The sequence below is a fragment of the Salvelinus alpinus genome, chromosome 7 (assembly GCF_045679555.1).
Source record: "Salvelinus alpinus chromosome 7, SLU_Salpinus.1, whole genome shotgun sequence".
NCBI lineage: Eukaryota > Metazoa > Chordata > Actinopteri > Salmoniformes > Salmonidae > Salvelinus > Salvelinus alpinus.
Window position 1 is genome coordinate 10478399 of NC_092092.1, and position 22297 is coordinate 10500695.

General features: G+C 41.2%; 1 protein-coding gene across 3 annotated transcripts; it reads right to left on the minus strand.

Moving 5' to 3' along the window:
• Nucleotides 1-1656: 1656 nt before the first annotated feature.
• On the minus strand, nt 1657-22034 carry LOC139580417 (RUN and FYVE domain-containing protein 2-like). Of its 3 annotated transcripts, XM_071409069.1 has the most exons (19): nt 21813-22034; nt 20725-20846; nt 18618-18791; nt 18201-18318; nt 11953-12054; nt 11076-11199; nt 10632-10696; nt 9665-9730; nt 9205-9274; nt 9006-9107; nt 8746-8862; nt 8266-8433; nt 8037-8134; nt 6000-6119; nt 5565-5694; nt 5318-5412; nt 4956-5004; nt 4717-4797; nt 1657-4520 (listed from the first exon to the last, which is right to left on the minus strand). In XM_071409069.1, the coding sequence occupies exons 2-19, from the start codon at nt 20798-20800 to the stop codon at nt 4377-4379; spliced, it is 1899 nt and encodes a 632-aa protein (XP_071265170.1). In that variant the 5' UTR covers nt 20801-20846; nt 21813-22034; the 3' UTR covers nt 1657-4376. The 3 variants fall into 3 exon arrangements, with proteins under 3 accessions (XP_071265170.1, XP_071265169.1, XP_071265172.1); XM_071409068.1 differs by lacking the exons at nt 20725-20846; nt 21813-22034 and adding an exon at nt 19705-20246; XM_071409071.1 differs by lacking the exons at nt 1657-4520; nt 4717-4797; nt 4956-5004; ... (3 more) ...; nt 20725-20846; nt 21813-22034 and adding exons at nt 7068-7476; nt 19705-20246.
• Between the last annotated feature and the right edge of the window lie 263 nt (nt 22035-22297).

Consider the following 22297-nt stretch of genomic DNA (forward strand, 5'->3'; position numbering starts at 1 on the left):
AATATATGCAAATTGGCCCATAACTCTACCTATACAACAAAATAGGCCTAGGATTATACATCCTTTAAGCATTAAAAAAAAAATACAATTTTCAAGGACCTCAATGATATACAATTGTATCATTTATAGAATAATGTGGACATACCTGACTAAATAAATAGAAAACATGAACTCATTACCTTGATGCTTTCTCTCTTAAATCTAAGGAGGCCTTGCTGTCAATCAATCAATTAATCAATCAAATGTATTTATAAAGCCCTTCTTACATCAGCTGATGTCACAATGTGCTGTACAGAAACCCAGCCTAAAACCCCAAACAGCAAACAATGCAGGTGTAGAAGCACAGTGGCTAGGAATTCCCCCTAGAAAGGCCAGAACCTAGGAAGAAACCTAAAGAGGAACCAGGCTATGAGGGGTGGCCAGTCCTCTTTTGGCTGTGCCGGATGGAGATTATAACAGAACACGGCCAAGATGTTCAAATGTTCATAGATGACCAGCAGGGTCAAATAATAATATCAATGTCAATCAAGCAGACAACAGATGATCAACATCAATTCACTAGGGATATTTGTAGAAATAGGGCCTAACATAGAATAATGTGGACGTGCCTGACTAAATAAATTGGATGCATGCATGTCGATTTTCTGAAGCCTATTGTGGCCGAAGCAGGCACAGATAATACATCCATGAATAGCCGTAGTATTAATCTCACCATTGCTGTTTTTATAATGAAAAAGCGAACAAAAATGGGTTCCTTTTGTAATGGAAGGATTTGTATGGAAAGCCAAGTTGAAGCCAACATGTTGTCCTCATAATAACCGCACGTGGTTTTACCGCAACAGAGTAGCACAACACCCTCCAATTGAAGCGGCAGGAAACAAAGGAAAGTGGCCACATCTCTCACAAAAACAGATCAAAAATTAAATCATGCATCATTATAAGGCAGCAGGAGAACTTGTAAATTGGCTACAATAATTACAAGGACTTTTCAAGTACCAAATTGAGGAAATATTTACATTTTCAGGGTAGGCATATTTCCAGTGGTGTAAAGTACTTAAGTAAAAATACTTTAAAGTACTACTTTTTTGGGGGGGGGGGGGGGGGGTATCTGTACTTTACTATGTATATTTTGGACAACTTTTACGTCACATTTAAAATAAAAAAATAAAAATGTACTTTTTACTCCATACATTTTCCCTGACATCCAAAATTACTCCTTACATTTTGAATGCTTAGGAGGACAGGGAAATTGTCCAATTCACACACTTATCAAGATAACATCCCCGGTCATCCCTACTGCCTCTGATCTGGCGGATTCACTAAACACACATGCTTCATTTGTAAAGGACGCCTGAGTGTTGGAGTCTGCCCCTGGCTCTCTGTAAATAAATAAAAAAACAGAAAATGGTGCCGTCTACTTTGCTTTATATAAGGCATTTGAAATGTATACTTTTACTTTTGATACTTAAGTATATTTTAGCAATTACATTTACTTTTGATACTTAAGTAGCCTACTGTATACATCACATAAAAGTATAGCACTGTACAGAAAAAAACTATAAATTGTGTCTGTAAAACCAGGGTCCAGTCTACTCACTAGAGTCCCTAGAATACAAAACAGAGGAGTTTGAACAAAAAGCTAGGTCAAAGGAAGTGTTGCTGGTCTTTTGTATTTGTATTTATTATGGATCCCCTTGGCAGCAGCTACTCTTCCTGGGGTCCGGCAAAATTAAGGCAGTTATGCAATTTTAAAAACATTACAATACATTCACAGAATTCACAACTGTGGTCAAACAGCTTAAAGTGGGGCTTAATGAAAACATTAAGCTTAAAGAAAATACTTGAGTCATTGCTAGCACATGGGGTCAATGTTCGAGTTGCGGGGGGGTTGTCAGAGAAGAGTCCAAAGTGTAAAACTGTACATGATTAGAGATCACGTAGCCCTCCCCACCTCTCCCTGCCCTAAAGTATTTCCCCCAGACATTTGCAAGAGCAAATCAGACACAAGATGTGTGTGGCAGGCCCTATTCAGGTGATTGATGTCGTAGAATGGTGCAGTGTGTATTGTGTAATATTTTCATTGAAAATCTACCTTGAATTTACAAGCCAAGTCCACTCTAATGACCATATCATACAGTGCCGTGAAAAAGTATTTGCCCCCTTTCAGATTCTCTATTTTTGCATATTTTTTTTATATTGAATGTTATCAGATCTTCAACCAAAACCTAATATTAGATAAAAGGGAACCTGAATTTACAAAAAAATAAAATACATTTTAATTAACAAAGTTATGCATCACCCAATTCCCCTGTGTGAAAAATAAATTGAACCCTTACACTCAATAACTGGTTGTTTCACCTTTAGCTGCAATGACAGCAACCAAATGCTTCCTGCAGTTGTTGATCAGTCTTTCACATCGCTGTGGAGGAATTTTGGCCCACTTGCATGCATTTTGCTTATTTATTTATTTAAAAAATATATATTTTAGTAAATACTTTCTTAACACTTATTTTTCTTAAAACTGCATTGTTGGTTAAGGGCTTGTAAGCACTTTACTGTAAGGTTATATTTGGCGCATGTGACAAGTCAAATTTGATTTGAACTGCTTTAACCCAGCAACATTTGTGGGTTTTCAAGCATTAATCGCTCGTTTCAAGTCCTGCCATATCTCAATTGATTAGGTCTGGACTTTGACTAGGCCATTCCAAAACTTCAAATTTGTGGCTTTTTAGCCATTTTCATGTAAACTTGCTTGTGTTTTGGATCATTGTCTTGCTGCATGACCCAACTGCGCTTCTGCTCACAGACGGATGTCCTGACATTCTCCTGTAGAATTTTCTGATACGGAGCAGAATTCATGGTTCCTTCTATTAAGGCAAGTCATTCAGGCCCTGAGGCAGCAAAGCATCCCCAAACCATCACACTACCACCACCCTGCTTGCATAATGGGACCACATGTCATCCAAAAAGTTAAACTTCTGAATCATCTGTCCATAGAACATTCTTCCAAGAGTCTTGATGATCATCCAGGTGCTTCTTGGCAAACTTAAGTCAACTTTTTGGATGAAATGGGTCCCATTATGTCTGGCCAAAAACAAACACAGTAAGAACCTCATACCAACGGTCAAGCATGCTGGTGGTAGTGGGATGCTTTGCTGCCTCAGGACCTGGACAACTTTGATGCACTGCAAAGTAACTGGCATCTAGTGAACAAGATAATATATTGAAAACTGATACGGCACACAGCATATTTTGATTATGTGAGATGTACCATATCCATTTATTTTTAATGAAAAGTATTAATTCCAGTTTTGTAAAATTATACATTGAAACACACTGTTTTGCTGATTGAATACAAAATAAAATATACAGCAAGTGTATAATTTGGTAAACACAAATTAATGTACAGTACATCTTAAATTATTTGTCACTTTGTGATACAAGATTTTAAACTTGTATGACAAATATTCAAATAAAATGTGCAGAAAAATAACAAATACTCTGAAATGAAATATTTTTTCCACTTTATAAAAATAAATACAAGATAGGTATGTTTCCAAACGTAAGCATTTGCTACGTTAGGTAGCTACAGTATATTTTAATGATAATAATAGTTATTGTTAAGTTAATAATGAATTAGACCTACTTAAGTTAATATTGTGTTTTTCAGTCAGTAATCAAAAGTACAACATATACATTTGCTGTGCTGTTTCATGTAGTTTCTTCTTCTTCATAACCAAGGCAGCATTGGGAACATTAGTGCTTTTGGTAAACATAATTCTGAAATGTGCCTGCATTCTATCATACAGAAACAAATCTGTGAAAGGTACTCAGTCAGTATTTTGGCTTATTAGAGGCACGTGTGAATTACAACAGGTAACACCATCCACATTCAAGAGAAATAACACAACAAAACCAAAATATGATTATGTCCAATGACTCCACGGCTTATCACAACAGGCTCAACCACTGTATTCCTCCGTCCGTAGAGAAACATACTTTGCATCGTCTCTTGATATTCTTACTGCAGATTTGGAATGATATGCTCAGCTGCCCACATGGTTTTAGTCTATTGTGGAGACAGGCAGCCCAATTCTGATCTTCTGCCCAATTATTGGCAAAATATCTGATATGATTGGTCAAAAGTTGAAAAAAAATCATCAGAATTGGGCTGCCTATCTAAACGCAGCCTTAGTGTCATAAGTGTCACAGATATAACATCTCAAATCTTATGTTACACAAAGGACAACACCTAGGAGAACATAAATGCTTGATACCTGATAACAGTCACACAAACTCTGCGGTTTCCTGGTAGTCTGAACAGCAGGGGGGGGGGGGCTGAGTTAAAGCTGTGGATGGGGCTGAAAGGAGGCATCTCATGTGGCATTTGAGGAACAGCGTTGGAGAAGAAGGGCGTGGCACGTATCACAGACCCTCACTGGTTTTGGCGAAGCAGGGAGGGGCAGCTCGTTGTCAGAGCAGGCATTGCAGAAGATCTCCCCACAGTTTCTACAGTGGTGCTAGAGAAATGAGACGCATGGAAAATAAAATCAGCTAACCTAGGCAAGAAGTACACCACAAGGAAAAGATATGTGTTATGGTTTGCATAGTTTTACAATTAGAATGGCAACTATGTCACATCTTTTTGTGTTGCATGCTGGTTAAGCACTGTCCCAATTAATTTCACACAAAAAAATGTAATGAGTTTAACCTAACCTTTCTCCGAGAGATGGAGAACTCCTTCTCACACAGTTTACAGATGTTGGCGTCTTTGTCCTTCAGCCAGATCTGGCCCCCCTGGAATATTTGATTGTTAGATAGGCGACTCATGAAACAGCATGTGCCAAGGTCAACATGCATGTTAGTAGATCAGTTGTTTTCATAAGAACAAAAAAATTGTCTGATTGGACTGAACTTTCACTTGAATAACAACGTAGAACTCGAGAGACACTTACCTGAAGAGCTTCATTTGCCTCTTTTATGTCCTCGATTTTAAGTTTTGATCTGTGTTAAGAATAAGAAAAGCCAGGCATCAGTTTAGAGTTCACGTCTCTCAATTTACTCATGCAAAATTCCTAACTGGAACTTTGCAACAGTATGTGCACTAACTAAGGCCAAGAGGCATGTAAAAGTATCATGGATGTGATTATAGTCCCTCCTCCACAACATAAAAGCATGTTGCTCCTTTCCACTCCTTTCTGAAAAGGTACGTTGAGATTGCTCTAACTGATGAGAGTAAGAGGGTGCATTCCTTTTTGAAAGACAGACCGTGTTAAATAAAAACACATCAAACGAGGAGTTTAAAATAGACAAGTACTCGCTAAGTTTGCATCCCAGCTCCTCCAGGGCCTGTTCCTGTTCGTCACATATTCCAGTCAGCTGGCTGTTCTCATCCTGCAGCCTGTGGAACTCCTGGAGAAAAACATGGCAAATACATCAGTCCACTGTGTGTAAATATACTCTATCCCTGTGACACAACGTAAAATGGAAAATATGTTGAACTTGAACATAATACTTTTTAAATGCCACTGTCACAAAAAGCCCTACGAGGAACCCTCACAAACCTTTTTAAGTCCATTTATTTGCTGGGCTTCAGCACTGAGCTGGGCGACGATGTCTCGTTCCCTCTCCAGGTTGTTTTGTAAGGTCTGCTGCCACTCCTTCTCAATCTTTAGGTCTGTCTCCAGCTGCAACCTACAATAGGAACAACATCCCGGATAACTCTATTCAGTCTGTATCGCTGAAGATTGGCGCTAAACATTTAAAAGTAATTTCCAACTGAGTCGACATTTTGTAGCGTTTTCCATGAAGGCACTCTCTGCTAGCACGGGAACACTGCCTTTGAATTTCAAATCACACTGTAGCGCTGAATTTCCGCGATACGGAATGAATAGAGCCCCAAATCTTCATTTTGGTACAGAGACAAACAATATATTTATTATATAGAAGGAACGAGTGCTAAGAGCTGCTGTAAATGTACCGTATGGATGTGTACTTACCTCTGCTTCTCTCTCTGGGCTATCTGCTTTTGGAGGCTGTCGGCTTTGTTGACAAAGTCCTGCTTGAATTTGTGCGCTCCATCTTCTGCGACCCAGCGGTCCCGATCAACCTCCTGTAATCTGGTGTAATTCAAACCAACTGGGTAAAACTGAGGCTCCAATCACAAGGAAAAAGGGGTGCAGGGGGTTGGGATGCAATGGGACAAACTGGCAAAAGAAAAGGGGGAGGCCAAACATCTACAGGCAGACCATTCTGAAGTGAAGATAGCCAGACATCTACAGGCAGGCCATTCTGAAGAGAAGATGGCCAGACATCTACAGGCAGACCATTCTGAAGAGAAGATGGCCAAACATCTACAGGCAGACCATTCTGAAGAGAAGATTGCCAGACATCTACAGGCAGACCATTCTGAAGAGAAGATGGCCAGACATCTACAGGCAGACCATTCTGAAGAGAAGATGGCCAAACATCTACAGGCAGACCATTCTGAAGAGAAGATGGCCAAACATCTACAGGCAGGCCATTCTGAAGAGAAGATGGCCAGACATCTACAGGCAGACCATTCTAAAGAGAAGATGGCCAGACATCTACAGGCAGACCATTCTGAAGAGAAGATGGCCAAACATCTACAGGCAGACCATTCTGAAGAGAAGATGGCCAGACATCTACAGGCAGGCCATTCTGAAGAGAAGATGGCCAGACATCTACAGGCAGACCATTCTAAAGAGAAGATGGCCAGACATCTACAGGCAGACCATTCTAAAGAGAAGATGGCCAGACATCTACAGGCAGACCATTCTAAAGAGAAGATGGCCAGACATCTACAGGCAGACCATTCTGAAGAGAAGATGGCCAGACATCTACAGGCAGACCATTCTGAAGAGAAGATGGCCAGACATCTACAGGCAGACCATTCTGAAGAGAAGATGGCCAGACATCTACAGGCAGACCATTCTGAAGAGAAGATGGTCAGACAGTGGCAGGACAGTTTAACATTTCTATGGACACAATCAGGGAGGTGATTTAACGCTGGCAATTATTTTAAAAGATTCATTCCACGACCACAATTTCAAAACATCTAACTTTATTGTTTCATGTGATAAAAGACAATTATTATACTTTTTATTGGCTATAATGAGTAGAGTATTTGCTCTTACAGATATGTTTGAGTGTATTAGTTATTACAGTACCACAATAACAGGATGCACTACAAAACTTCCTTTAGTGAAAGAAGCTCGTCTTAACATTAGACTGATTAAAAAACCAAGAAACCTTTTAAGAACCGTCAACCCATTACTTTACGATACTGCATATAAACAAATCCTCTGCCTAGTGTTTGCTGAGAGTTAGTGGTTGTGTTTGAATGCTCAGAAAGAGATGTCTTTAACAAGCTTGTATTGGTGCTCAGTGTCTGCGCTGGCACATTTTACAAATGACATGGCGAGCGTTCGCGTCTGGCTTAGCAAATCTTTATCACTATTGAGACCAAGTAGACAAAACAGGAAGTGTATCGATGTAGAAATATGTATGAAATTAAACATATGAGGGTAAAAGATGGAAGCAATAAAAGACAAGGAAAAGAAAAGAGAAATAGGAAGTCAAAATCAGGGAACTTCCATTTGACCAAAATAAATAAGAAATTGTTAAGCAAAGTATTCTCATAGAAATATCACAAAGAAGATGGCTTTAAACGAATGGAAGAGAAAGGGAGGGATGGTCCATGTTGACTGAGACATGACAAAGCTACGGTCACATCACATCACACAACTAGACTACAGCCAAGTCAATGCTCCAAAATGGATTTGTAATATGGTAAAACATACATTCATAACAATACACCTACATGCAAAAAGAGAAAATACTTTGCATGCCACTGGGCCGGTTTCCCGCACACAGATTAAGCCTAGTCCCAGACCACAAATCTCCATTGAAAGTACTTTTTAGTCCAGGGAAAGGTTTACTCTGTGTCCAGGAAACCGGGCCTTAAATATTACCTTCAAATAATTTAAGAGGATATTTTAAGTCAACTCCCTTACCTTTGTTCCAGCTGTTTCATGGTTGCTGTGATTTGATTGGTCTTCTCCTCCAAACGAGTGATCATGTCGTTCTTCTGTTTCATGCCGTCATCGGAAGTCTGGTCGACAACACAGCAAAGCCATCAGATCAGTATAGTCACTGGAACAAAACCTGATAACATAAACAACATAGCCTACTCTATGCACAAAAGCACCAGCAAAATCCGCCACACAAAAAGTTCCACGGCACCTGCATTTTTGAGTACATTTCCACGTTGATGGCCTTGACTTCGTCCAGCTGGTGGCGGAGGCCGATCAGTGTGTCCTGCTTTTCGTGGATGTCCTTCTCCAACAGTTTCATGGCCAGATCCATCTCCTGCTTCATGCTCACCTGCACCACCAACTCATTCTCCACATCCTACAGCGGGGGACAAGGAGAACAGCTGTCCGTCACCCCAAATCCTGCAAATTCTGCTCAACTGTAAAGCACTGACCTTTCTCACACAGACCATGCTACTGAATGCTCCTTACAACCAAATATGACCATTTCAGAATTCTGCATTGGCTTATGTTGGCAATGTTTCCTCTTTTGTAAAAGTGAGATAGTCTCCCCTTTCTACATTAGCTGCTTCCTCTGCCTAGAAAAAAAACATTGGCTTAAATGGGTTTCAACTGAAGATGTGCCCCATATAGAAAAATGATCAAGAGGAAATGCTGGATGATGACAGACCTGGCGTAGTTGACACTCCTCCCTGAGCTGCCTCCTGGCCTCGTTGTACATCTCGTCCAGGCCCTGCCTCGACTTCTTGTAGGTGTTCAGCTCCACGTCCACGTCCACCTGGGTCACCTGACAGACAGTGACACATCAGAGGTGACATTAGTGGATTAGACCAAACCCACAATTCCTAATACCACAAACACTACAAATGAGGAACACGGTTTTACATTTGACTGACACAGAGAGAGAACAGGACATTGTAAAAGGCATACCTCAAGTTGCTGCTGAGCTTTCATGAGAATAATAGTGTTCTCATTTCTAAGCTGATGATTCTCCTCTTGTAGTTTGATTATGTTGTTTTTTGCAATCGCCAGCTACAATGAAAAGAAGTTCAAATGAATACCAAATCAGATGTATAAAATGGTAAATGATTCATAATGTTAGTACTGTACTAATGATACTTTGCCATACCTCCTCAATGAGTTTAGAGTTTGATTTCTCCAAGTTATCGACCCTCCCTTGTAAGCCGTGTACTGAAGAACTGTGCCAAAGATACAAGTGCTAATTTAGTGCCATTTCATATTTAGTCCCAACAGGTGTTTGAAGAAGCACACTGCTTCAAGTATCGCATGTTTAAAACAGACTTAAAAAGGTCCCCACAAAACACGAGTACTTTCATTGTCTTTTAGAATTACACTTCCTGCAGTTGAACTAGTGAGCGTGAGTTCTTTAGAGGTTGAGGTTGTGCAATGAGCGTAAGACTATAGAAGAGAAGAGACATCTTTATTTACGTAACCAGTGCCAAAAACTTGGTCTAAATAAGAGCTTCCTCAGCAAAAAACACAGTTGAGCGATTATCACACACACACACACAAAAAATAAAGAAATCACAACGATACAGTTTGGTAAAGAAAAATATTAAAATACTTACTTAAGCTGCCTGTTTAATTCTTCAACGTAGTTCTTCTGGTCCAGGATGGCTGCTATTTGACCATTTCTATTGGGAAAACAAATCATGGAAGATAAATCAGAAAAGAGAACACTTATGTTCGAAAGTGTTAAGTATTTTGACATACAGTTGAAGTTGGAAGTTTAAATACACCTTAGCCAAATAAATTTAAACTCAGTTTTTCACAATTCCTGACACTTAATCGTAGTAGAAATTCTCTGTCTTAGGTCAGTTAGGATCACCACTTTATTTTAAGAATGTGAAATGTCAGAATAATAGTAGAGAATAATTTCTTTAAGCTTTTATTTCTTTCATCATTTGGTATAATTTGCCTTTAAATTGTTTAACTTGGGTCAAACATTTTGGGTAGTCTTCCACAAGCTTCCCACAATAAGTTGGGTGAATTTTGGCCCATTCCTCCTGACAGAGCTGATGTAACTGAGTCAGGTTTGTAGGCCTTCTATGATGTCAAGCAAAGAGGCACTGGGTTTGAAAGTAGGCCTTGAAATACATCCACAGATACACCTCCAATTGACTCAAATTATGTCAATTAGCCTATCAGAAGCTTCTAAAGCCATGACATAATTTTCTGGAATTTTCCCAGCTGTTTAAAGGCAGTCAACTTAGTGTATGTAAACTTCTAACCCACTGGAATTGTGATACAGTGAATTATGTAAAATAATCTGTCTGTAAACAATTGTTGGAAAAATTACTTGTGTCATGCACAAAGTAAATGTCCTAACCGACTTGCCAAAACTATAGTTTGTTAACAAGAAATTTGTGAAGTGGTTGAAAAACGAGTTTTAATGACTCCAACCTAAGTGTATGTAAACTTCCGACTTCAACTGTACTTGTATCTTTCTCAGCGTATCCAAGACAATGTGTAGTAGTAGATATATTTTAATGGATATATTCCATCTCATTAAAGTAACAAGAGTATCTACTTTACCTTTCTTCACTTCTGTAGTCATCAATGTCATTTTTCAAGTACATGGAGAAGTCAATGACCCCAACCTAAGAAATGTAAAATGTCACACAGCCAGTATGTTGAACATTTCTACATAGACTTTGACCAGTATATTCCTTCTCAAATTGGGCTGAGACAACTGGAGTGTAAACGTCTGCTGCTACAATCTGAATAGACTAGAAGCACAGCTGAACAGTTTAGATTATACCATTTTTTGGGGGGCTTTGACAGTTGTAGATACTAGTTTGATTAGTTTGTTGGGATGCGAGTGCTCTCCACGAGGTGAAAGGAACGCCGATCCTGCGTCTGCGGGTAGGACCCTGAATAACATTGAGGTGTCCTCTCACTTGCCTATTTTAAAGGCTGTCATGGGGAATTTTAGAACAATGACTGAAGTGGGGGGGGGGGGGGGGGGGGGTGACTCACCTGTGTATCCAAGTCTTCTCCCTTGACACAAAGGTTGGCATCGATCACATTGAGTCCCACCAGCAGGCCAACGATGACAGCACCCTCCTCCTCTACCATCACAGCCGAATTCTCATAGAAATCACTGTGGGTGCAAATCGCACAGCGAAACATATTTCACATCAAATCATCATCACATACAATGTTTACAAATTAATAACTAAAATATAGTTGTTGCATAAGTATTCACCCCCTTTGTTTATGCAAGCATAAATTAGTTCAGGAGTCAAATTTGGCTTAAATCATAATAAGTTACATGGACTCACAATTTGTGAAATAATAGGGGTTGACATGATTTTTGAATGACTACCTCGTCCTCTGTCCGCCATACATACAACATCTGTAAGGTTTCTCATTCAAGTAATGAATTTCAAACACAGATACCACTACAAAGACCAGGGAGCTTTGCGAAAGCCTCATAAAGAAGGGCAGTGATTGGTAGATGGGTAACAATAACAAATTAAGCACGGTCAAGTTAATAATGATGCTGTGGATTTTCATTCCACTTTGACAGTGTTTTGTGTAGATCATTGACCATATTTAAAAAATGAAATTTCACTTTTGTAACAATAAAATGTGAAGCTTCAAGGGGGGTGAATACTTATGATAGGCACTGTATATACCATCACTGCTTATTCTAACAGTTTTCTTATAGAAAATAACTGACACCACCTCTACCCATCTGAAGGTATTAGCGTCTCGTCTGCTGAGAAGCAGATGGTGAACCACTACCAAGGAGGCTCTCTGTCTGCCGGCCCAAGGACTTTGAATGGAGATGAAGATGTGTGTGAGAAAAACCAGTGTGTGAGTGAGTTGAGACTGGGTGTCCTTCCAGTACCTTAGCAGGTCCTTTCTGGTGATCAGAAGGCGGAGGTAATCAGCCAGCCTCTTCTGCATCAGGGCTAGACGCAGCCAGGCCCGAGCTCTGCCCAGCGGAGTCCTACAATAACAGAACAAAAACTACAGCCATTAGTCCAACAATACATATTGATATATGATATTCCTATTTAATTTAAAAGTGAAGAGCGGCCCATTGGGTGGGGGACAATACTAACTAGTGGATGAGTCATATAAAAATATCCAAACACTGTGTACTGTATGTGTGTTGACATTAGATGTGGCGTGCATGATTTATGATCGACATGCAAGATGTTTCCATGTTTAACAGCCCGGCTGAGTCATCATCTTTATAGCACACAGAGGAAAATGTGTATGCTTGCTTTCCTAGGTTATATACAGTGCAAAGTATTCAGACCCCTTCCCTTTTTCTCATTTTGTTAAGTTACAGCCTTATTCTAAAATGGATTGAATCATTTTCCCCCCTCATCAAATAATGACAAATTTTAAAAAATATATATATTTTTGCAAAAAAGGTAAGTCTTCAGACCCTTTGAGATTATAAATTCAGCTCAGGTGCATCCTGTTTCCATTGCTCATCCTTAAGCTGTTTCTACAACTTGATTGGAGCCCACTTGTGTCATATATTCAATTGATTGGACATAGGGCTGTGGCGGTCACAACATTGTGTCAGCCGGTGATTGTCAAGCAAATAACTGTCGGTCTCACGGTAATTGACCGTTCATTAACATAAACACATTTAGCATCTCCTGTCTTCCACACACAGCCTACAAGCCACTGATGCAGATCTTTGGAACATTACATTTTAAAAAGTCTAATAAATCCAAGTAATATAGCCTTCACCTTCACAATAAATCCATTATTTATTTTAGACAGGTCTAAAGAAGCATGATATGAAGAAAATGTAGTCTATTTCAGAAGAACAGAATAGCATACTCTGAGTTGTCCTTATGTTTGGTCCTCATCTAGCTATGCCAAATGGCTGTGGGCTACACTAGTTCATTTAGCAGAAAAGATTTGCTTAGAATTCTGTGGCATCATTTTATATTATTTTATAGTATGAAGAATAAAATTGAAGAAAGATGTTTTCTCCAAACTATTTGAGGGAGTGCGCAATTCTTTGTTGACCCGTTAAAGAAATAGGTATTCCTATATGCTTAAATTTAGAGTTATTAATGTAACTTTAGTTGTTCTACAAACGTGGGGCTATATGTTTTGATTTGTAATACATTGTAAGGCTGCATGATGTGACTAATGATGATTTGAAAGAAGTCGCTTGAAAAGGCATGAGCTCTGCTTTGTTTTTTTGCGCAGGCTGTACACACTTCATCAGTCTCTCATTCACAATTTGATAAGCACTTGATAATGTCTTTCAAGTGAAGATAGACACATCGGGGACGCAACTGCGTGCGTCCGTATCCAAATCTGAGGTGCATGTTGAAGATATTGCAAGAACTGTCCACATTTAGTTTTAGACCTAACGAACAGCAAAAGCACTAGCCTATGTCAATCTACTATCCCCCATAGTACAAAAGTTGACCTATTCTGTGCGAGAAATAAATATTCCAAACATAGTCTGGGACAGTTGCGGGATGCGATAGATCCCAAATGAACACAACCACTAGCAATCAAAAAAAAAACATTTTATGCAATGAGGCTGACATAACAGATCAGAAAGTTTATCAACATTTTAAGCTAAACGATCAGAATATTTCTTCACATTATAAGCGCAGCGATGCGCACACGGCAGTAGGCTATAATAGCAAATATTGTTCTATTAACGGGTAAACACCATTATCAAAAGTGAACACAAATGTGATTATGCATGTAATGCGTTTATTATTAATGTGCATTTTTATGGTGAAAGTTATCTTCCCAGACCTTGAAACTCACGCGCTGCATACAGTATGTATGCCAGTTAGACTCTACACCTGTTGTAAAGCAGATTAATGTGCTTAATTTTAAAGAAGTTATTTGGCCACTTTAGTTGTGATTACAACCCTTATCAAAACATATAGGCCTATGGGGTAGGCTACATGAGGTGTGCAACTATTATTTGAAAAAGTAGAAAAGAAAAAAAAGAATATGCTGTTTGCCTTAAGCTGGGGATCATTCACAAGTGATAGGCTAATATTGTCACCGATCACACTATTTCTAGATTTAATCTTGTCTTTACATATACTAAATGATATATGTGTGAAATTTGTTTTGATTTAGAATGAACCATTATCATGCACCTGTCGGGAAACAGGGGCGGGGAAAAAATACGTCATCTCTGCACGTAAATAGCAAATGGAGGATGCTTTTCCTGTGGTTCATTTTCATGCCAGCTAGATAGTCTATACTTCTGTTGTAAAGATAAGCAATGTGATTAATATTTGCTTAATATTAGGAAAGTTGAGAAATAAATATAGTAGGCCTAGCCTATAGAAAACTGATGGGATCCTCCTCTTTTTAATAGAGGCCATCACTCGGTTCTCACGCAATTGCATAGCCTATACAAATGTTGCGCAACACGAGCTTATGGGCTCTCATTAAGTGTTTGATTAGATTTTAGATTACATTTGCATTGACGTCAGAGTGATTAGAGGGACAATAGAGTGCTGAGTACCAGGCAGTTAGTAAGTTTGGTAGGCTACTAATGACCATCAGCAGCATCAGAGCTTGGAGAAGCCTAATTACTGTGAGTAAACGATCACATGGAATTTGACTACCTTCAGGACTCGTGACCGCTGGTGTGGTGGTAATACAGCCACCGCATCCCTAATTTCACATGATTTGGAAAGGCACACACCTGTCTATATAAAAGGTCCCACAGTTGACAATGCATGTCAGAGCAAAAACCAAGTCATGAGGTCGAAGGAATTGTCCGCAGAGCTCCGAGACAGGATTGTGTTGAGACACAGATCTAGGGAAGGGTACCAAAAAATGTCTGCAGCATTGAACACAGTGGCCTCCATAATTTTTAAATGGAAGAAGTTTGGAACCACCAAGACTCTTCCTAGAGCTGGCCACACAGCCAAACTGAGCAATCGGGGAGAAGGGCCGTAGTCAGGGAGGTGACCAAGAACCGGATGGTCACTGTCAGAGCTCCAGAGTTCCTCTGTGGAAATGGGAGGCATCCATCTCTGCAGCACTCCACCAATCAGGCCTTTATGGTAAAGTGGCCAGACGGAAGTGACTCCTCAGTAAAAGGCACATGACAGCCCGCTTGGAGTTTGCCAAAAGGAACCTAAAGGACTCTTAGACCATGAGAAACAAGATTCTCTGGTTTGATGAAACCAAGATTGATCTCTTTTGCCTGAATGCCAAGCATCACGTCTGGAGGAAACCGGACACCATCCCTACGGTGAAGCATGTTGGTGGCAGCATCATGCTGTGGGGATGTTTTTTAGCGGTAGGACCTAGGAGACTAGTCAGGATCAAGGGACAGATGAACAAGGGGGAAAGTACAGAGAGATCCTTGATGAAAACCAGCCAGCTCTCCTGCTATCTCTCTCAGAATGACCTTCTTGATCCAAATCAGTCAGGTTTCAAGACTAGTCATTCAACTGAGACTGCTCTTCTCTGTGTCACGGAGGCGCTCCGCACTGCTAAAGCTAACTCTCTCTCCTCTGCTCTCATCCTTCTAGACCTATCGGCTGCCTTTGATACTGTGAACCATCAGATCCTCCTCTCCACCCTCTCCGAGCTGGGCATCTCCGGCGCGGCCCACGCTTGGATTGCGTCCTACCTGACAGGTCGCTCCTACCAGGTGGCGTGGCGAGAATCTGTCTCCGCACCACGTGCTCTCACCACTGGTGTCCCCCAGGGCTCTGTTCTAGGCCCTCTCCTATTCTCGCTATACACCAAGTCACTTGGCTCTGTCATATCCTCACATGGTCTCTCCTATCATTGCTATGCAGACGACACACAATTAATCTTCTCCTTTCCCCCCTCTGATAACCAGGTGGTGAATCGCATCTCTGCATGTCTGGCAGACATATCAGTGTGGATGACGGATCACCACCTCAAGCTGAACCTCGGCAAGACGGAGCTGCTCTTCCTCCCGGGGAAGGACTGCCCGTTCCATGATCTCGCCATCACGGTTGACAACTCCATTGTGTCCTCCTCCCAGAGTGCTAAGAACCTTGGCGTGATCCTGGACAACACCCTGTCGTTCTCAACTAACATCAAGGCGGTGACCCGTTCCTGTAGGTTCATGCTCTACAACATTCGCAGAGTACGACCCTGCCTCACGCAGGAAGCGGCGCAGGTCCTAATCCAGGCACTTGTCATCTCCCGTCTGGATTACTGCAACTCGCTGTTGGCTGGGCTCCCTGCCTGTGCCATTAAACCCCTACAACTCATCCAGAACGCCGCAGCCCGTCTGGTGTTCAACTTTCCCAAGTTCTCTCACGTCACCCCGCTCCTCCGCTCTCTCCACTGGCTTCCAGTTGAAGCTCGCATCCGCTACAAGACCATGGTGCTTGCCTACGGAGCTGTGAGGGGAACGGCACCTCCGTACCTTCAGGCTCTGATCAGGCCCTACACCCAAACAAGGGCACTGCGTTCATCCACCTCTGGCCTGCTCGCCTCCCTACCTCTGAGGAAGTACAGTTCCCGCTCAGCCCAGTCAAAACTGTTCGCTGCTCTGGCACCCCAATGGTGGAACAAACTCCCTCACGACGCCAGGTCAGCGGAGTCAATCACCACCTTCCGGAGACACCTGAAACCCCACCTCTTTAAGGAATACCTAGGATAGGATAAAGTAATCATTCTAACCCCCCCCCCCCCCTTAAAAGAGTTAGATGCACTATTGTAAAGTGGTTGTTCCACTGGATATCATAAGGTGAATGCACCAATTTGTAAGTCGCTCTGGATAAGAGCGTCTGCTAAATGACTTAAATGTAAATGTAATGTAAATGAAAACCTGCTCCAGAGAGCTCAGGACCTCAGACTGGGGCGAAGGTTCACCTTCCAACAGGACAACAACCCTAACCACAGAGCCAAGACAAAGCAGGAGTGGCTTCAGGACAAGTCCCTGAATGTCCTTGAGTGGCCCAACCAGAGCTTGGACTTGAACCCGATCGAACATCCCTGGAGAGACCTGAAAATAGCTGTGCAGTGACCTACATATCCAACCTGACAGAGCTTGAGAGAATCTGCAGAGAAGAATGGGAGAAACTCCTCAAATACAGGTGTACCAAGCTTGTAGCGTCATACCCAAGAATAATCGCAGCCAAAGGTGCTTCAACTAAGTACTGAGTAAAGGCTCTGAATACTTGTGTAAATGTCATATTTCATTATTATTATTGTTGCTTTTTAATTAGCAAAAAAAATGAAATACCTGTTTTTGCTTTGTCATTACTGTGTGTAGACTGATGGGGGGGGGGGGGATCACATTTAATCAATTTTAGAAAATGGCTGTAACGTAACACAATGTGGGGTCTGAATACTTTCCGAATGCACTGTATGTCTTAACCTTTCTATATGGGGTTCCCTTTACAATCTGGGCTGAAATTATGCTTCACCAGAGTTTCAGTCTTAATGAAAAACACGAAGTGAAAGTACAAAAATACATTGAGGCACTTCCTTGTTCTGGCTCAAGTTTCTCTTTAGCAAATCAGTGAACACAGGGATCCAATTAGGCCTAGTGCTTTTAAACCTGTAGTACACTTTCTGCTTGCAGTGAACCGTAGTGGTCATTAGGGCCTACAAATGTAAACAAAACCAACGTGAACACAAAGTTCATAAAATATACATTTCTGAGAAGAAAAGACACTGTTCTGGTGAGCTCAAATGTGTAAACCCCCTTAGTTAACTGAAAAACATGACAAACGAAAGCCAACGTGTTTGGGCATGGTGTCAGCCTGTTTCAGGGCGTAAAGATGAAGCCTGACACCATGCCCAAATGCATTGGCCTGTTTGTCTTGTTCTTAACTATTTCTAACTAAATGCCACGAAAATAAAGGCTTTTTAAGGCTCGATTCAATCCGTATCGCTGAAGATCAGCTTTACAGCATGATTGACATTTAAAGCCAACGTTCTCTCATTAGCGGAGACTGCATTCAAGGTAAATGCTGCATATGTCGGCTCAATCTGAAATTACCTTAAAACTTCAAGCGTGCTACATCGCTGAACTTCAGCGATACGGATTGAATCAAGCCCTAATCAAGAAGTTAATCTCTCCATTTTTCTACATAGAAATGTCAGCTACAGTCATCTCTCTCTCTTCTGGTACCATACTTTAGTCCTGGTAGGTCCCTGACGCTGGCTGCGATCTCTCCTGCCTCGGGACACAACTTCTCCACCATCTCCAGAGGACCCCACAGAGACTTGTTGTATCCAAGAAATGACTTCTTCACTGCGGGTGCAAGAATAAACATTGAGCCTTATCTCATGGGTAATGTTACACAACACAGTCGAGAAAATATGTTGTTGCATTTAACTATCAAGAAAATAATGGGAAAGGGGAGATTATTGCATATTTATATATCCCGGCACGTCCTGCCAACAGCGGGCATTGAGGATGATACAGTATGTGTTGATTAATGAACATAACAAATCATTATGTAATAAAAATGTGTCCATGAGCTGATAGTGTCAACATTATGAATGGGATTCAACTAGTTCTGCACCATGGTAACGATGATAAGTGAATACCTCTGAGACCATGTTTGAGGCAGTGCTCCATGACAACAAAGAACTGCTGGAGTGGGGGGTAGTCGGAGTCCAGGGTGCGTCCAAAACTGAGGGCCGACTCGATCAGGCCTTTGATGCTGAGCTTGGCCATATTCAGCAGGTTGGCTCTCTCCATCGCCATAGGGTCCCGCAGAGCTGGAGAGGGAAGGAAACAGAACCACATTTGGGAGTGGTCAATTCAAACACTACCTATAGTATGTCAACAAAGAGCCATGCCATTATGTTTTGCATAGTGGTGTACACAAACATACATACATACATACATACAGCACATGTTGACATCTGTAATGCCCATCTACATTATGTCAATAAACAGTCATCAATTCATCATCTCACATTTCATAGTTCCATTTCATAGTTCCATTTCATAGTTCCATTTCATAGTTCTCTGCGATATGTGTTGTACAGACATGACACCGTATGCAGGCACGTTATTGGGTTTCATCCTGTCTAATAAATAACCTTTTCTGATCAACTAAATTTGTGACGAGTGTTTCATTACTATTTCTGAACCAGAAGAAAACTTTGATCAGAAACAGTTTTGCACCGGCCTTTAGCTGTAAATATGCAACTGACACATGGGGCAAATGATGCAATCTATCATGTTGCTATTTTGCTTCAGATCAGAGTAATCAGTAGGTGAGAGATCTATTAATGTGCGATCTGTGCGTTACAGGCCTATTCCCACTCCACATGGGATGCAGCTGGTCTGAATCACCCAAAGTAACTGCAGCAAGCATCGCATCACGATTTGAGCTCGGGGTGTGGTTCTAACTAGCTATTGGTTAATCACACAAAAACATAAGGTTATCACCATTTGACAGTGAATGAGTTGAATTGATAAGAGAATAATTCCAAACAGATTCGTCGGCCGATGCGTAAGCTCACGCAGAAAAATAGATTCATGTCGCACAATCAACAATGACCGAGATATATGCATTTGATACTGTAGCAACATGTATGGAGCAGGAACGGGATGACATGACAGCTGTGTTGATCTATGCAAAATCAAACAACAAAACAAGATGAGCACATAACTCCAAATTACCTTGGGCACTCCATTCGTTTACAAAAGATGTGGGTTCCGCTACCTTCGCCAAAACATGACTGCTGCTTCCTGAAAAGGTCTCTGATGCTTTCCTGGCTAGTGCAAATATGGGTGCCTGCCATCTCCCGTCCCCGGCTCTCATGGTCGTGGACGTGGTGGTGCTAGCTTTCTCACCGGCCGATTTTTCTTCCTGAAACCTAAGGATTCCGAATACTTGAGACTTCTCTTTGTTGCTCTCTGCTTCAGCTAATGCAAGGTCGTGCTCTGCAGGTGTCGCCATCGTCGAAATATCATACGGACAATTCACCTGGCGACCATTGTTGCAGAAATGTCTGGGATAGCATTGCTAAATCATCCAATCCCAACACTATAATGCCTATCACATTTCGTCTACATTCTAAGTGTGAACGCCGCTTTCACAGTCATCAATGACAAATTATTATCCCTTATTCGCCGCAGAGTGTAAAGATCCTATGAAGCCGAATCCCTAAGGTTCGTATGGGTGGCGTCAAAAACACACTACGTAATGGCGTGAGATACTTGGGATTCTGCTACCCTCTACCGCGGGCTGGAAGAAATCAAGTTGTTTCTGCATACAATTTGGAGTACTGTATACTATAATGATATGGTATCAATTATTTAAACGGAGTAAAATAAAATATGATTTAAGTAATTAAATATTAATAAAACAATTAGTATACTTGCCTAGCTCTATAAAGTGTTTCGAGAAAATAGAAGTGTTGATCAGACATTAATATTTCTTGTCATTAAAAGTTCACAGAAATGAATAATCTTACTAAGTAATGAATAAAAAAATGGTCACTAGATAAACTTGATGCATGTCCCTCTAAAGTTAATAAATGATCTGAAATTTATAGTTTTCATAATTCAATGGAGCCTTTCAGTAGGATTCCAGTTTTTCCAAGTCTGTATCTGTAATACTCAGTTATAAAAGAGTGTTGCAGCCAATTGTACCACAATATGATTGAGAAGAAATTATAGGCTATCTGCTTTGTTTACCTTGACTGTATGCAAGTCGCTCCATGCTCTCAGTATGAGTGATGCCCCAGCGATGTAAACTCTGAGGGGAATACATGGTGAAGATCACTTCAACCCAAGATGGTCCTGGGACCTGGACAAAACTATTTAGTTGGGCAGTAAGAGAGGAGAGAAGTCGAAGTGTTACACAAATAAATGTAAATTAGAATTCATGCAAAACCAAAATCACAAAATTGAAGGGGAAATAACTGATTTATGTGCCCGAGGGCCAACTGAGGCCCACACAGTGTCAGTTGGTCACAAACCAACATAAAACAGGAATATTCTGACGCAGTATAATGTGCACTTTATTGTCCTTAGTTTTGAATCTGGACCATAACACAGCATGTCATGAGCTCATGGAGAGAGATAAACAATGTAATAAAGCCGAGCAATATGATTATAAATATGTTGGTCTTGGATCCATTAACTAAATAAGCTGAACATTGTTCCGTGGAACCATACAGATTCTATTAACTTGCCTATTCCATTTCCCAATTCTACAGGGGGAACAGCCTTCTTATATTTTCAGAAGCAAGCAGGAACCAGGACTGTGGAGTCCATTGTGTCCACGGACAGTGTCAGTAACGTTTCTGCTGTTTTCCTGCTGATTTGCCAGTCAGTGCTGCACTATCATATGACTCTGATTTCCTGCGGCACCCTCCCTGTCTACCAGTTACACATGGCCTGAGATATGTCCTCTACACTCTGTAACATCCTCCCTGAGATATGTACTCTATACTATAACATCCTCCCTGAGAGATATAATCTACATTATAACATTCTCCCTGAGATATATATTCTATACTGTAACATTCTCCCTGAGAGATATAATCTACATTATAACATTCTCCCTGAGATATGTACTCTACACTGTAAGATCCTGCCTGAGAGATATATTATATTCTATAACATCCTCCCTGAGATATGTACTCTACACTGTAACATCCTCCCTTCTGTGTTCTCTTGTAGAATGTTCACTGAACATAGACTAATTAACATTATACACTAGTACTAAATGAACCACTGGACTGTCTGTCTGGACTCTGATGAAAATAGTGCTGACTTACCTCAGGCAGAGCAACAATAGCAGCAGCACACTGCTTGGCTTGTTTCAGATGGGCTCAGACTGACTCAGTAACTCCAGATCTTGCCTGGCTGGGTTGGGGTCTGTTGGGTGTGCTGCATTGGGCCTTGGTACTGAGGGAGCCTCATCCCTCTGCAGTCAGTCACAGGCAGAGAAGAGGGAATGTCGCCCAGTGGAACAACTCGGAGCACATAGTACACATACGGGCAGCAGATGAGAGGGGTCGATGAGGGCGGAGGAGGAGTCTCCTGTTTGAGGAGGGGCAGGAATGGTTCTGCTGATGGGGAGGAACAAGCCTACACAGGCCGGCCAATCCCTGGCCTCGTGTAGCAAATGGCATGCAAGACATTCAGGAAGTGGTTTAAGTGAGTGACACCAAAGATGGTGGATGAATTAAGATGTCCCACTCAGGCCGTTTACCATTAAAAAAGATCAGTTCCGGTCTGCTTAACGGGGTGGCTGTATATG

Coding starts and splice junctions, on each gene's coding strand:
- LOC139580417 (XM_071409068.1), bottom strand. CDS start 19,984: ATGGCGACACCTGCAGAGCACGACCTTGCATTAGCTGAAGCAGAGAGC. Junction 12,055..18,200: donor AGGGACCTACCAGGACTAAA/GTATGGTACCAG, acceptor CTGTTATTGTAG/GACTCCGCTGGGCAGAGCTC. Junction 9,275..9,664: donor GAATTAAACAGGCAGCTTAA/GTAAGTATTTTA, acceptor TCTTTGGCACAG/TTCTTCAGTACACGGCTTAC.